Consider the following 15,167-nt stretch of genomic DNA (forward strand, 5'->3'; position numbering starts at 1 on the left):
CAACATTAGTTGTCCAACACTAGAACTGTAAAGTCCAAATCCAGAGTACAACAGCAAACTGACCTTTATATTGCCACTAGATGGTGTCCTGCTCCAGAGTACTATGCATGTCATAAATAGTGGTCCACAAAGCCAAAGGTAGATTTCTACAATTTGACAGGTACCTCAGTACTTCAGCAGCTAAGGGATTATGGGACTCTCCAACTAGATCACTAACTCTTTCAAAACTAGTAACAGTTTGGCACCTGCATCAAAGTTAATGATTGGGTAAAAAGATGAAGGAAACTAGAATGTATGGAAATTTTTATAGAAATGGTATTTTAAGAGGTATGCTCAACATGGAGGGGGAAAGTAGAGAATATTAAAAAAACACCTGGCCTAAAAGAGAAATTTTATGGGTAGAAAGTCATTGGAAGAGGATAAGATTAAAGTTAATGATAACATCTAATTTAATAATTAATATTAAATGACTTTTAGGGTCGTCTCAGCAACATTTAAGTCACTAAATTAACTACCTCTCGTATCCCCTTTTATACAGAAAGCTAAATCTTAGAAATCAGGCATTTTGCTACAAGTTATGTGTGCTTTAAAATGTTCTGTTTTCTATTTTTTTTCATGTTTGAAAGTTAAATAGTATAACATTTAAATAAAAATATAAGCCAGACAAAATATATGTAACCACTGTTAATTCTGACTAACATTTTCTACTAAAATATGAGTATATATATCTCTAATAAGGGAGATGCTATGAAACTTTCAAATAATAGTGAAGAAGATAACAATTACCCAAAAAAGAATCTGGATATTAAAAACCAAGTAAATAGCAAACAACACTGTCTAGTAGCTTAGAGAGACTAATGAACACACCTGAAAACTACCATGAAAAGTGTGTAGTGAGGTGATTTGCTGGATTTTATTGAGAGTCATTTCAATAATGTTAAGCTAGACTTTTAGCACCACCAAAAACAGCTACAAATACTAAAGAGGGTTAGGGTGACTGAGGTACTTAAGACCAGTAAAGGCTGTTGGTTCAAGACCAGTAGCTATGATGACTTTTATTCCTTGGGAGAGGCTGACATTTCAGCTGTCATCACCCAAGTGATGTCTGTCACCCAAGCAAAGCACTATTATTTAAATGGACACAGTCCAGCCCTTTATATATCTATAATATAAAAATGGTACCAAAAAAATTCTCCCAAAAGGTTTTCAGGCCTGTGGATTATACCCTTGTTTATGAAAACACTTTAAAAATCAAGTTCTGTTTTGAGTCCTGAATTTAAATTCCGTTAGATCCAAGGTTTTGCCAATTTATTCTAAAAGGAGTCTCACATGTATTGTATACCTGGGAAAATGCATTCCTGTAAGTCTATTATTTTTCTTTACATTCTACCAATTCTACTGGGTTATCACAACAGTTCTATTATTACCTGGTCATACTCCAAGGCTCCTGGGTAGAGAGGCCATCCAAGGAATAATTCTGCAATCACGCATCCCAGTGACCACATGTCTATGGCTTCACAAAATGGCAACCCCAATATAATCTCTGGAGCTCTGAAATTTAAAAAAATAAATAAATAATCTATCAATCAATCAGCGGTTTTCTTTTAAAATTATCCAATTCATCTGATATTCTCAGAGAAGTTTGTAAAATGAGAGCGAAATCACCTACTATTTATAGTAATTCTTCATTTTCCAGAACTTGTTGAAACCTAGCCATAATCCTGAATCAAACTTCAAGGGGTGCTATGAGTACAACATTGCTATGATAAAATATCTATACTTAATCCGAGTTTTACTAACATGACAGTAAAAAAAGGAAAAGCATAGATCTTGTTTTTGAGACTACAGGAGATTAGAAATAACACACTAGAAAGAGAACTGACAAATTAAAAATACATGCACCATGACACCAACAGAACTTAAAGCCAGACACCAGAAGATAAGACCCAAACAAAACAAAACAAAACAAAACCCCAAAGGCTAACCATGGATCTAGACGTGGGTATTACTTCAGAAGATAATAATAAAAACTGGGCTATTTGTTATCCAAAACAGATAAGACCAAGTTCAATATATTCAGCCTTAAAAGGCAGAAAAGTACAGGATACATCAAAACAGTTAAAAAAGCATTTTACCACTTGAAGAGCTTTGATTATTTGGAAAATTATCTCATGAAAGATACAATTCCCCGATAAATTGTGTTGCTACTTCACATGACTTTTCCATAAGAAAATTAACATTCTAAGAGTTCTCTAAATACAAAGTCATACAATCATAGTTATCCTGCACAGTCTCAAACTTACAGAGAAGTTATAAGAACAGTACAATAAATACTTTTTTCCTAACCCACTTGAGAGTAATTTGCCAAATAATGGCATGCTTCGTATTTCCTACAAACAAGAATATTCTCCTACATAATCACAATACAATCATCAAAATCAGGAAACAAATACTGATACATCTCCACCATCTAAGCCTCGGACTGCAAGTTTGGCCAATTACACTGATAACGTCCTTTATGAAAAAGAATCCAATTCCGAATCATGCACTGCATTTAGCTGTCATATCCCTTTCAGTCTTTTCCAATATCGAATAGTCCCTCAAGTCTTTCCTTGATTGCTATGACCCTGGCATAAGATATTACAGGTCAGTTATTTGTTGAATGTCCCTCAGTATGGGTCTGTCTGATGTTTTCTTGTAATTAGATGAAGGTTATAGATCTTTGGGAGAACTGTTTAAAAAGTGATGGCGTTTTTTTCTCATTATATGCTATCAGGTGGTACAAAATTTTGATTTGCTCCACTACTGATAATATTCACTCTGACTACTTAACATGGTATCTGCTAGATTTCTCCACTATCAAGTTTCTCCTTTCCCCTCTGTAATGAAGCATTTTGTGGAGTTTCAATTTGAGACTGTACAAATAATCCAATTTCAATTTATTCATGTATTTACCTATGTAAGTATAATGGATTCCTATTTTATTCAATGGGTTATGATCCATTACTATAATTACTTATTTTGATGCTCTAATTTTCCCAGACTTGACCAGTCGGAACTCCCTCAATGAGCTATGGGTCCTCGTTACTATTGGGATGGCACTGTTCCCAGGATCTCTCAGTGTATATTTTATACACTTTAAAAAAATAAGCCTTCTGCTAACTTTTTTTAACTGAGAGTGCGGATTGTCACTATCTCCTAATGCGGTGGTTCTCAATCTTGGCTGCACATTACAATCCCTTTGTCCTGGCCACACCCCATAACAATTAAATCAGAAACTCTGGGGATGGGAGGTAGGCATCAGTAGTTTTTAAAGCTCCCCAGGTGATTCCAATACATGGCCAAAGTGAAGAACCAAAGCACTAGACTCAATGGGAAAACTATTCCATCTCCTCCCTACAGCTCTTCTGATCAGAATAAGTTCAAAGGATAATAAACAAATTGTTTTCTACCATAGATTTGGGATCTGTCCAGTGACTCTCTACTCCTAAACACCTCTGCTATAATTAATACTTAAGATTCAGTAGGCTCTTAATGCATAAGTACTTGTGAAAAACAAGTAAGTGTCATGGGGAGATATTATGAGGCATAAAAGAACCTTAAAACATAGTTATAAAAGTTCTCCATTCTTTTGACAAAATACTCAGCAAATGTGTAGATGTACACACGAGTTATATTCAGCTATAAGCAAATGCTAAACTGTATTGTAAAAAGAGAAAAAAATAGGTTACACTAAATTATCAATCTTATATATTCACAATATAGAGAGATATCCTTTTTTGTTCACTATTTTATACGCAGAACGTAGCAGAGAATATGCACTCAGTAAACATTTCTCAGATAAGTCATGCCAACACAGGTTGATTCACACAAAGGAAAGAAAGCATCAGTGTGAAATGTGGGTTTGAACTAGGCCTCAAAGAACAGAAGTCTAGGCAGAAAGAAAGAGAAATGGACACAAGAGTTTATAAAGGGTATATACTAATCTGTACTTTAAAAGGTTCAAAGCAAAAGGCAGCCTGTTTCAAAAATATGGAGTAAATGAGATTCACTAGTGATACTTAATCATGTACTACTTTGAATCCTGAAGACTTATTAATAAGACTGAGCTATAGCTGTGTATAAGAGCTTTATGATTATTTTGAAATAATTAATATAAAAAATTCATGGGTCTTGAAATTGGCTACTGTAGAAAACTTCAACATTGCATTTGGTAATGAAAGAAAATTAACAAAATGATAGTATCTAGGATACTCAACTTAAAGAGACCAAAATTATTTGAAATCTGGTTAACAATTAAGAAGAGTTTCTGTCAACTAGACAAAGAGTGATGAATTCCTTCTGCCATTTGTTACCATTTAATGAATGAGCCAAGTTTCTAGGTGACAGTGACAAGAATATAGAGTTATTTTTTCAAACTCTTGACTAGGAATTGTATAAAACCACTTCGAATACAAATCTAAGATTCAAAAGTTGTATTTATGTAAGCAAACTCAACTTTCTCATTTTAAAAAATGAAAGCATTTTAACTGCAAGTTTTATACAAAGTCATTATGTATTATTGCATCAGTTTAAGTCCTCTGAGAAGCAGACAAGACATGCAAGAAATTTCTTCGGAAAAATGTCTCTGAAGGATACACAGGGACAGGAAGAAGGAATAGGTGAAGAGAGCTTCAGACCTTGAGCAGTTCTGACACCTGTGAAAGAGGTGCAAAGGAAGAATTGGGTGGAAAGAACCTCCAACAGCAGTGCTGTTAAGAGAAAATCTTGGCAGGGTCAATGGGGTGTCCCCAAGGCAAAAATTATCTGCTAGGCTAGTTCCCCATCAAACTAGAACAGCGCAGCTCTAGGACCCCCACTGTGTTTGGTCACTGGCTGAGAGCAGCCCAGCAGCAAAGGGGCCTCTGCTGAGCACTGATGCATTACCTAAAGGCACAACAGCTGGAGGCTGTCAGTTAACTGCTCTTCACAGGAGGTTCTCTTGAAGTGGATCCGAATGGCACAATTCCAAGGCTGCCACAACTATCTTCCCAAAAGCTTTTGTATTTTATTTTATAATACTACATATCATAAAGAAAATGTAATAAATTTCTTCACCAAGTCTGAGTCAAATGTGCCTAAATTCTCTCCAGCTTACCGTGGCATGCCATAAAACATTATATTTTCTATATGTATCATCACATGTAAAAAGGTGGGAAAGCAATACCGTTAAGCATTTACAATCTAGATGAAACTGCCAGAGCTGTCAGAGCTCTGCTGGCCAGTCTTACAATAAAATAAAATTTTAAAATCAAATTATGCACTAAAGAATAATATATCCACCTGTCAGTAATGAATAAAGCTTAGTTTTCTGGTTGTATCTTAATTGGCTCTCAAATTATTCCTCTGGGCTAAATATACTTTTGTATATAAATGACCACAGCAGAAATTCTAATTTATGGACCACTCTTAAAATAAATCTTTTGTTCTACACCTAAAGGAAATTCTTCTACTTCTTTTCTCATCTAACTTAACTCCCCTCTGAGCAGCTATAGGATATAGCAGGGAACAGATAGCATTTGTACTTTTGTAGACAGGCAAGGCACACATTAAACATGCCCATTGGACGGAGAGTATAACTAAACCTGTTGTTCACCACTCTATAAATAATAACTCACAATTAGAAGGCAAGTGTCAAATCCACAAACCAACTCAAAAATTTAGGTTATATGGTAACAAAGGCAATCTATATATAAAATGCCATGTTTCCTTTTTTTGCCATATGCCTTTAATAAAATTTATCAATATTCATTAAGACCAAATCTTTTTTTACTTTTCTAAAACCTTGAAACACTGATATAACATACAGGTAAAGTGGAGAAGCTAAAAAAAAAATTTTTTTTAAGTGGGTAAACTGAACTCTGAATGGTTTGTGGGTCTTTTGCTAGAGAACTCAAAAAGAATGTTAGCAGTAGATGGTTCAATTAAGAACAGTGAAATACCATCACTCAGAGAAGAAGATAACTATTAGTGGAGTTACTTTATTTCATTTTTATTTACTTTTTTAAGCTGAAAATTCAATTACTGTCAGAGAAACCTAGCCGTGTTAGGAAAAGGGATGTCTCAGTTCAGGAACTCAATATGTCAAGTTCTAGGAACAATTATATTCTTATAAGAGAAAGATGCCCTGGGTTATCCCTGCAAATGCCATTAAACTATGAACTCATGTGATGATTTCATGGCCATCAAGAAAACAGTGATCATAATATGACTCCAAATTATTTTTTCAAATACAGAGAATGCTTAGGCCAACTTGATTATTTAGTCTGCCTAACGTTTTTCATTAAAGTTAATAAACTAGCATAATGCTGATACATTTCAGTTTCTTGAGAATCTAGTGACAGAACCCAGGTCTGGTCAAGTCTAGGACACTGATCAAATAATTTCTGAAATGACAAAACTAAGGGCCAGATTCTGATGATTCTGTCAGAAATGTCACTCAGTAAAAATGAAAGGTACAGCTATCCAGGCTTCTCTTGATGATACTCCTCTACATACAAGTGTATAGCTACATGCTTCTCTCTACTTTTGACAAGAAGATACCAGAAAGAATGTGTGAGCCCCACGATTGAGATAAGGTTCAAACGTTTGGAAGTTGTCTATTACTACAAATCTATAGCATAAATAGGTAGATGGCGAAGTATTTTAAGAATGCGAAGTTTGGTACCAAGAAAGAAAGCAACCCCAACTTCAGTGGATCAGTACTTGGACATATGTAAGCACTACCGAGTGGGTGTGTGTCTTTCAAAACCAGGAAATGTTGCCCTGAGTCAGAATGGGTCAATTTTCCTTTCATACACTCCCTGTTGATCAGTGAGGGACTTTCTATTTTTATGAAGTTGTAAACATAATTACAAACCCTAGGGTCAATCAGGAACTAAGTCTGAATGGTCAGTAGAAAAGTAGAACACAAGTGATGGGAGTTACCTGTTACATTACTGTTCAAATAGGTATGCACGCACAGGTCAAGGATGAGTGGCCACGAGAATAAACACAACAAAGTTGAAACCTGTGCGTGCGTGTGTGTGTGTGTGTGTGTGTGTGTGTTACTCATAGGTGGATGTTTTCCATAGATGTGCACTATGGCACTGCAGGATCTGTGGTTACTGAGTCCCTAGAGGTGGAAGCACAGATATAGGGCCCTGACTGTGAAGTTATCCATGGATTTTCACAGTGCGTGGGGTCACTGTTTGCAGATGACATGATACTATACATAGAGAATCCCAAAGATGCTACCAGAAAACTACTAGAGCTAATCAATGAATTTGGTAAAGTAGCAGGATACAAAATTAATGCACAGAAATCTCTGGCATTCCTGTACACTAATGATGAAAAATCTGAAAGTGAAATTAAGAAAACATTCCCACTTACCACTGCAACAAAAAGAATAAAATATCTAGGAATAAACCTACCTAAGGAGACAAAAGACCTGTATGCAGAAAATTATAAGACACTGATGAAAGAAATTAAAGATGATACAAATAGATGGAGAGATATACCATGTTCTTGGATTGGAAGAATCAATACTGTGAAAATGACTCTACTACCCAAAGCAATCTACAGATTCAATGCAATCCCTATCAAACTACCACTGGCACTTTTCACAGAACTAGAACAAAAAATTTCACAATTTGTATAGAAACACAAAAGACCCCGAATAGCCAAAGCAATCTTGAGAACAAAAAATGGAGCTGGAGGAATCAGGGTCCCTGACTTCAGACTATACTACAAAGCTACAGTAACCAAGACAGTATGGTACTGGCACAAAAACAGAGATATAGATCAATGGAACAGGATAGAAAGCCCAGAGATAAACCCACGCACATATGGTCACCTTATCTTTGATAAAGGAGGCAAGAACATACAGTGGAGAAAAGACAGCCTCTTCAATAAGTGGTGCTGGGAAAACTGGACAGGTACATGTAAAAGTATGAGATTACAACACTCCCTAACACCATACACAAAAATAAGCTCAAAATGGATTAAAGGAGCTTCTCTGGTGGTGCAGTGGTTGAGAGTCCGCCTGCCGATGCAGGGGACACGGGTTCATGCCCTGGTCCGGGAAGATCCCACATGCCGCAGAGCAGCTGGGCCCGTGAGCCATGGCCTCTGAGCCTGCACGTCCGGAGCCTGTGCTCTGCAACGGGAGAGGTCACGACAGTGAGAGGCCCGCGTACCGCAAAAAAAAAAAAAAAAAAAGGACTAAAGACCTAAATGTAAGCCCAGAAACTATCAAACTCTTAGAGGAAAACATAGGCAGAACACTCTAGGACATAAATCACAGCAAGATCCTTTTTGACCCACTTCCTAAAGAAATGGAAATAAAAACAAAAATAAACAAATGGGTCCTAATGAAACTTAAAAGCTTTTGCACAGCAAAGGAAACCATAAACAAGACGAAAAGACAACCCTCAGAATGGGAGAAAATATTTGCAAATGAAGCAACTGACAAAGGATTAATCTCCAAAATTTACAAGCAGCTCATGCAGTTCAATAACAAAAAAACAAACAACCCAATCCAAAAATGGGCAGAAGACCTAAATAGACATTTCTCCAAAGAAGATATACAGATTGCCAGCAAACACATGAAAGAATGCTCAACATCATTAATCATTAGAGAAATGCAAATCAAAACTACAATGAAGTATTATCATCTCACACCAGTCAGAATGGCCATCATCAAAAAATCTAGAAACAATATATGCTGGAGAGGGTGTGGAGAAAAGGGAACACTCTTGCACTGCTGGTGGGAATGTAAATTGATACAGCCACTATGGAGAACAGTATGGAGGTTCCTTAAAAAACTACAAATAGAACTACCATACGACCCAGCAATCCCACTACTGGGCATATACCCTGAGAAAACCATAATTCAAAAAGAGTCATGTACCATAATGTTCACTGCAGCTCTATTTACAATAGCCAGGAGATGGAAGCAACCTAAGTGTCCATCATCAGATGAATGGATAAAGAAGATGTGGCACATATATATACAATGGAATATTACTCAGCCATAAAAAGAAACGAAATTGAGTTATTTGTAGTGAGGTGGATGGACCTAGAGTCTGTCATACAGAGTGAAGTAAGTCAGAAAGAGAAAAATACTGTATGCTAACACATATATATGGAATCTAAGAAAAAAAAAAAAAAGGTCATGAAGAACCTAGGGGTAAGACGGGAATAAAGACACAGACCTACTAGAGAATGGACTTGAGGATATGGAGAGGGGGAAGGGTAAGCTGTGACAAAGTGAGAGAGTGGCATGGACATATATACACTACCAAACGTAAAATAGATAGCTAGTGGGAAGCAGCCACATAGCACAGGGAGATCAGCTCCGTGCTTTGTGACCACCTAGAGGGGTGGGATAGGGAGGGTGGGAGGGAGGGAGATGCAAGAGGGAAGAGATATGGGAACATATGTATATGTATAACTGATTCACTTTGTTATAAAGCAGAAAATAAGACACCATTGTAAAGCAATTATACTCCAATAAAGATGTTTTAAAAAAAAAGAAGATACCAGAGAAATGCAGCACAAACTTGGAAAAGGTAAATAAATGGTAAACTCAATAAAGATAAAAATAATAAAATCAGAACAGTCTTCTCCTGAGGTAGGTCATGCAGAAGGCATTTCTTATAATAACAGTTTTATTAAGACATAATTCACATACCATACAATTCACCCATTCAAATGGTACAATCAATAGTTTTTAGTATATTCACAGAATTATGCAACCATTAACGCAATCCATTTTAGAACATTTTCATCACCATCAAAAGGAACCCTATATCCATTACCAGCCACTCCCCATTTCTCCCAAACTCCTCCATCCCTAGGCCACCACAAATCTACTTTGTCGCTTTAGTTCTCTCTTTTTTTTCTCTTTTTTGTCTTTTTTTTTTTCTTTTTTGTCTCTTTAGATCTGCCTGTTCTGGACATGTCATACAAATGGAATGGCACAACATGTGATCTCTCATTTGGGGGTCAACCACAGGTCATGGGTAAATTCTGGGGTAAAAACATTCATAAGAATGTTTTGCTATAGTGGTACTTAAAAATCTCTGCAGAATGTTCTGGGAAGACAAATCTTGGGAGTCTGGTAAGGAAGCACTGACTTCAAATAATGCAAATCATCTAAATAGAGCTAGATTTTAAACACTCAACAGACACCTAGCAATCGCTCTAATAGCAAGTAATTTACCTGAGCCTTAGTATTTTCGTTTTTAAAATGCGGTTTTACTGATGTAGCATGCTCTGAAAATTATCCAAAGGACTAAGTAAAAGAATCTATGTAAAATGTAAAACAGTATATACATTCTCTTAATTTATTCATACTCCCACTGTCCTAATTCACACCTCCTCTCTTCTCAAACCATCACCTCCTCCCTCATCCTCACTCCTGACTCTTGTCCTTGCATCCAACTTTACTGGGGGCAGGGGGGGATTTGAAAGAAACTTCCACATTCTCGCCACCACATCTACTAGCCCACTTGCATCTGTCAGTGCTTCTATCTAAGGCGCCCATGCTCACTTACTGAAGTACATCACTCCACCAATTTCCCACTCTTTCTCATCACCAACCTCTCTCTCCCTCTCCCTCCTTCTCTCTACATATATATATAACTATCCCATATCTCCCATTTTGAAAAAAAAAAAAGAAAACACTTTCTTGTTTATATACTCTCCTTCAGCCATCACCCATTTCTCTATTCCCTCTTACACCAGTCCTTCTTGAAAGCACTGTTAAGAAAAGCTGCCTCCAATTCTGCCCCTTTCTTGAACTCACTCTAATCAGGCTTTCATTACCCCATCATTCCACCAAAATAGCTCTTGTCAAAGTCACCATCAGCCACTGCATTGCCACATCCTTGATTTATTTGACTTGCAGCATTTGACACAGTTGTGTTCTCCTGCTTTAAACAGTATGCAACTGACTGCCAGGGCACCACTCTGCTCTCCTCTTTACCTCACCTGCAGTTCCTTCTCAGATTCCTTTCCAGTTCCATCGCATTTCCACAACCTTTAAATTCTGGGGTGCCCCAAGGCTCAGTCTTTGGATGCCTATCTTCTCTAACTACATTCACTTCCCTTAGGTGATCTCATCCAATCACACAGTTTTAAATACCACCTCTATTCTTAAAACCCAAATGTGTATCTCCAACCCAGACCTCTCTCCCCAACTCCAGACTTACGTATCCAACTGTCTACTCAACATCTCTTACTGAGTGTCAACTAGATATCTCAAACCAAACATGTTCAAAACATGTTCATAATTCCCTCCAACCCACTCCTCCTCCAGCCTTCCTCATCTCAGGAATGACAACTCTATCCTCCTAGTTTCTTAGGCCCATAATTTGTGTGAGAATCAAATTTGACTCTCCTCTTTCTCTCACTTCCCACACATTTATCGGCAAATCCCATTGACTTTATCTGCAAAACAGATCCAGAATTTGACCATTTTGCTTTACCTTTACTGCTACAACCCCAGTCCAAGCCACCAGCCTCTCTCGTTGCACGCTCCCCAACTGTTCTTGCTTCTGCCCCGTCCTCTACCATCTACTCTCAACTTAGCAACCAGAGTGATCCGTTTAGTACACAAGTCAGACCGTATCACTCTTCTGCTCAAAACCTCCCAAGAGCTTCTTCCCATCTCACAGTAAAGTCAGATTCCTCACAATGGCCTCTAAGGTCATACGTGATTCAGCCCGCAGCCGTATCTAGTATTTCCCACCATCATCCCATTTGTTTGCTCTCATCCACCTACACTGGCCTCCTTACTGTCTCTAACCATAGTTGTTGCCTCAAAACCTTTACATTTATCTAGAAGAAGGTTCCAGGCAGTGGGAACAGCAGGACTTGATCCCCTCACTCTTACTTTGTGTTTCTGCCCAAAGATCTTATTAGAAAGGCATTCCCTGACCACCTTAAACAGAAGGGTAAACCCCCACCAGCACATATACTTACCTCTCCTCCTTTATCCTGCTTTAGTGTTCTCTATAGCACTTGCCACCAACTGATATATATGTTTGCTTATTATCTGTTTTCCCCTCCCCCACTAAATATAAAACCCGTGAGGGAAAGAGCTTTAATTCTTTCAATGCTATATTCCCAGCACTGAGAACACTGTCTGGCATATAGTAGGCATTCACTCATTAATTTGTTCACTGAATTGATCAACCAGTGGAAGCTGTTAGTGTTCTGCTGTGAATAGCTTTGTTAACTCAAACACATGAGCCAAACAAGTATCAACCAAGACCTTTTTTACATGCTAGCCACTTTACATTTGGGACAGTTGAATTGTCTTGACTATTAAATAAAAATCAACACCATTTCCTGAGTTTTAACAATGGCCAGGCATCACAGAAATAACTTTTAACACATTAGCTCATTTAAATAAAATGTTCTAAAAACAGATTTCAGCATTGTTGTTCTGTTCCGAGATCAAAAATGCTGGTAAACAAAATGTTCCACGTAAAACAGAAGAAGCCCTCAATTGAGTACAGTCAGTCCACAAAATCATGAGAAATAATAAATCGTTTTTGAAGCAACTAAGTTTTGGAGTTGTCACACAGCAACAGATAACTGATACACTACCCAAAGTTAGCCAGAGACGGATGGAAATGAGATTTCAAATGCCTTATTCCAAAAGCCTTTCTCTACACCATACCATCTCAATTATAAAATCGTGTAACTGAAAGAAACACAGAAAGTCAAACTAACAGAAAACCTAGAAACTGAAACCGAAGGTATTTTTCAACAATTCAATTAAAGTTATGTTCTAGTTTTATTTTCCACAGAATAAGAAAATACTAACTGACCTAATAGTTCTATGCCTTTTTTGAGGTCAACTGGTCTTTAGATCTCTAGGACAATCAAATGAAAAAAATATTTCACTGCCATTTTTTAAATCTACTTTTCATTCTGTATAAATCCTTTAAAATAAATATAATAACAGCAGTAACAACAAGCAGTTACCCAGCACTATGAACCAGGCAATGCTCTAAGCACTTTATAAATATTAACCCATTTGATATTCATACCAATCATTTTAATAGATAAAGAAACAGACACAAGGATAAGCAACTTGCCTAAGGGTCATACAGCTAGTGTGATGAGCAGCTGGGATTTAAAGCCAGGTTTTATGGCTTCAGGATCAATGCTTTAACTACTACGTGTTAAAATAAATAATTCCTAGGATTACTAAAACTATCAGACTTTTATCTTACTAGAAGTCCTCCCACTGAGATGCTATACTTATCATTAATGTGTTCTTTTCTCTTTCAACATATCACCTTTGATTTTTAGACTAACTGGGAAATGTGAGATATACACTTATGTTGAAAGAACTATAGTTGACATTTTACTAAGTCCTTTTCCTGATCTTTAAGCATTTACTCATCTTAACCATAAATAATCTTCCATGTTAAATACACAGACATCTGCTGGATACTTCTCAGTTAAAATACGGCTCTTATTTTGGCAGATACCGTGTTCCAAAAGATGACTACAACAACCTTTTACAAAAGCAATTAGGAAATAAGTTCAATAGTGGATGTGACCATCCAGTAGGTGTGATTACTAATAAATATAACGTCAGGCACTCAATAAATTCTTACAAGGCAAAGCCCTTTACTTAGCAAAAGACAGCAAAGACCTAAAGTGGTTATAAAATGCAGGCACTAATAAACACGTGTTTATACAAGCACAGCAAATCTAGCAAAGGATACACACCCAAGTTTTATCAGCAATTATCTCTGAGGAATCAACCTGGAAAGGAGAGAGAAGTATACATTTCCATAATACTTGTTACTAAAACAAGCATCTTATACAATACAATAAAAGACCAATGTTTAAAATTTTTCAGTCACCTAAATTTTATAGGAATTTCGTGTTTTCTTCTAATACTATTACCATCAAACTACATAATCAGTGTTAACTCAATTTTTTAATTTCCTTTTATTACCAGCAACAATTGCCTACTGAGAATCTCTGACACTGGGAGGGAAGGAATACTGGAAGTATCCCTGAGAGGCTCTACACTGTCTGCAGGGGCTATCACGAAGGAGACTCCTCTAACTACAACAGGGGAACTGGAATACCTCCAAGAATCTTCCAAATCATAATGCAACTAAAATCTATGAAAATAGGAAAGAACATTTGTACAACTGGAACTTTAAAGAAGGATGACTGTTAAAATATACTAGGGAGTTTACTTCCAGCTTAATCAGCACTTGTTTAAATATCCTGCAGAATCGTGCTTTTTTAAAAGCAATTCAACACTCTCAGGCGAATAAATTTCAAAAGAGCCAATCAATCACTTCTAGAAATATTTTCTTTTTGAAGTCACGAGTGTTTACCATGATAAGAAACTTGTTGCTGTAGGCAATAACAACGCTACAGAATACTGGATATTCGCACAGATTGCTTTTATGACTGTAACTGCAACTATTCAACGTGTTCAAATGTAATCAAAGTACAGGCTCTTAGAATAGACACTCATTCAAATGTAGCTTGAGCCATAGGCTAAAAATACCACAATTAAAAATATCATAATTGCAAGGCCACTTAATCTTTTAAGTATGCTGCACAATGATCCAGATCAAAGCGCCTCCAGATCAAAGTGCCAAGTACAAAGAACTGCAGTAATAATAAATACCTTCAAAATCTATTAAATGTAAAACCTGAGAGGTAGAGGATAGGTGACAGCAAAGATTTAATGGTCATTACCAGTATGCTAAATGTATCGCTTAGAGCCCAACGTCCAAAAAGATGTATACATCAATAATTTGCACATCTATGAGTGATCAATAGCTAATATTTTGTAAAGGTAGGAGTCAGAAATTTATTTTATTTACAGACAGCCCTGTTTATTTTATGTTTTATCTACCAAGAACAGTTGCAAGATCTCAAAATTCCATCTTATGGAAGAGAAAACTGAGGAAATTGTTATTAACATATCAAGAGAGAGAAGCTTGGTAGGGGAATATGAAAAGTATCTGTGGACAATAAAGGAAAAACATGTCAGCAACTGAGGTTGAAAGTGTCTGTTTTTTATATATTGGTTTATATGCTACTGGATGTAGAAAAGTCAATGTCTATCACAGATCATATAAATGGACTATATT

General features: G+C 36.7%; 1 protein-coding gene across 6 annotated transcripts in view; it reads right to left on the reverse strand.

The window, feature by feature from the left end:
- HIPK3 (homeodomain interacting protein kinase 3) overlaps positions 1-15,167 on the reverse strand; it is a 96,183-nt gene that overhangs the window by 24,618 nt on the left and 56,398 nt on the right. For all 6 annotated transcript variants that reach the window (XM_033410163.2, XM_033410174.2, XM_033410184.2 and 3 more), the window contains one exon: positions 1,428-1,551. In XM_033410163.2, the coding sequence (XP_033266054.1) occupies positions 1,428-1,551 (124 nt within the window). The remainder of the gene's footprint in view (positions 1-1,427; positions 1,552-15,167) is intronic.

This window comes from Orcinus orca, chromosome 8, assembly GCF_937001465.1.
Source record: "Orcinus orca chromosome 8, mOrcOrc1.1, whole genome shotgun sequence".
Classification (NCBI taxonomy): Eukaryota; Metazoa; Chordata; class Mammalia; order Artiodactyla; family Delphinidae; genus Orcinus; species Orcinus orca.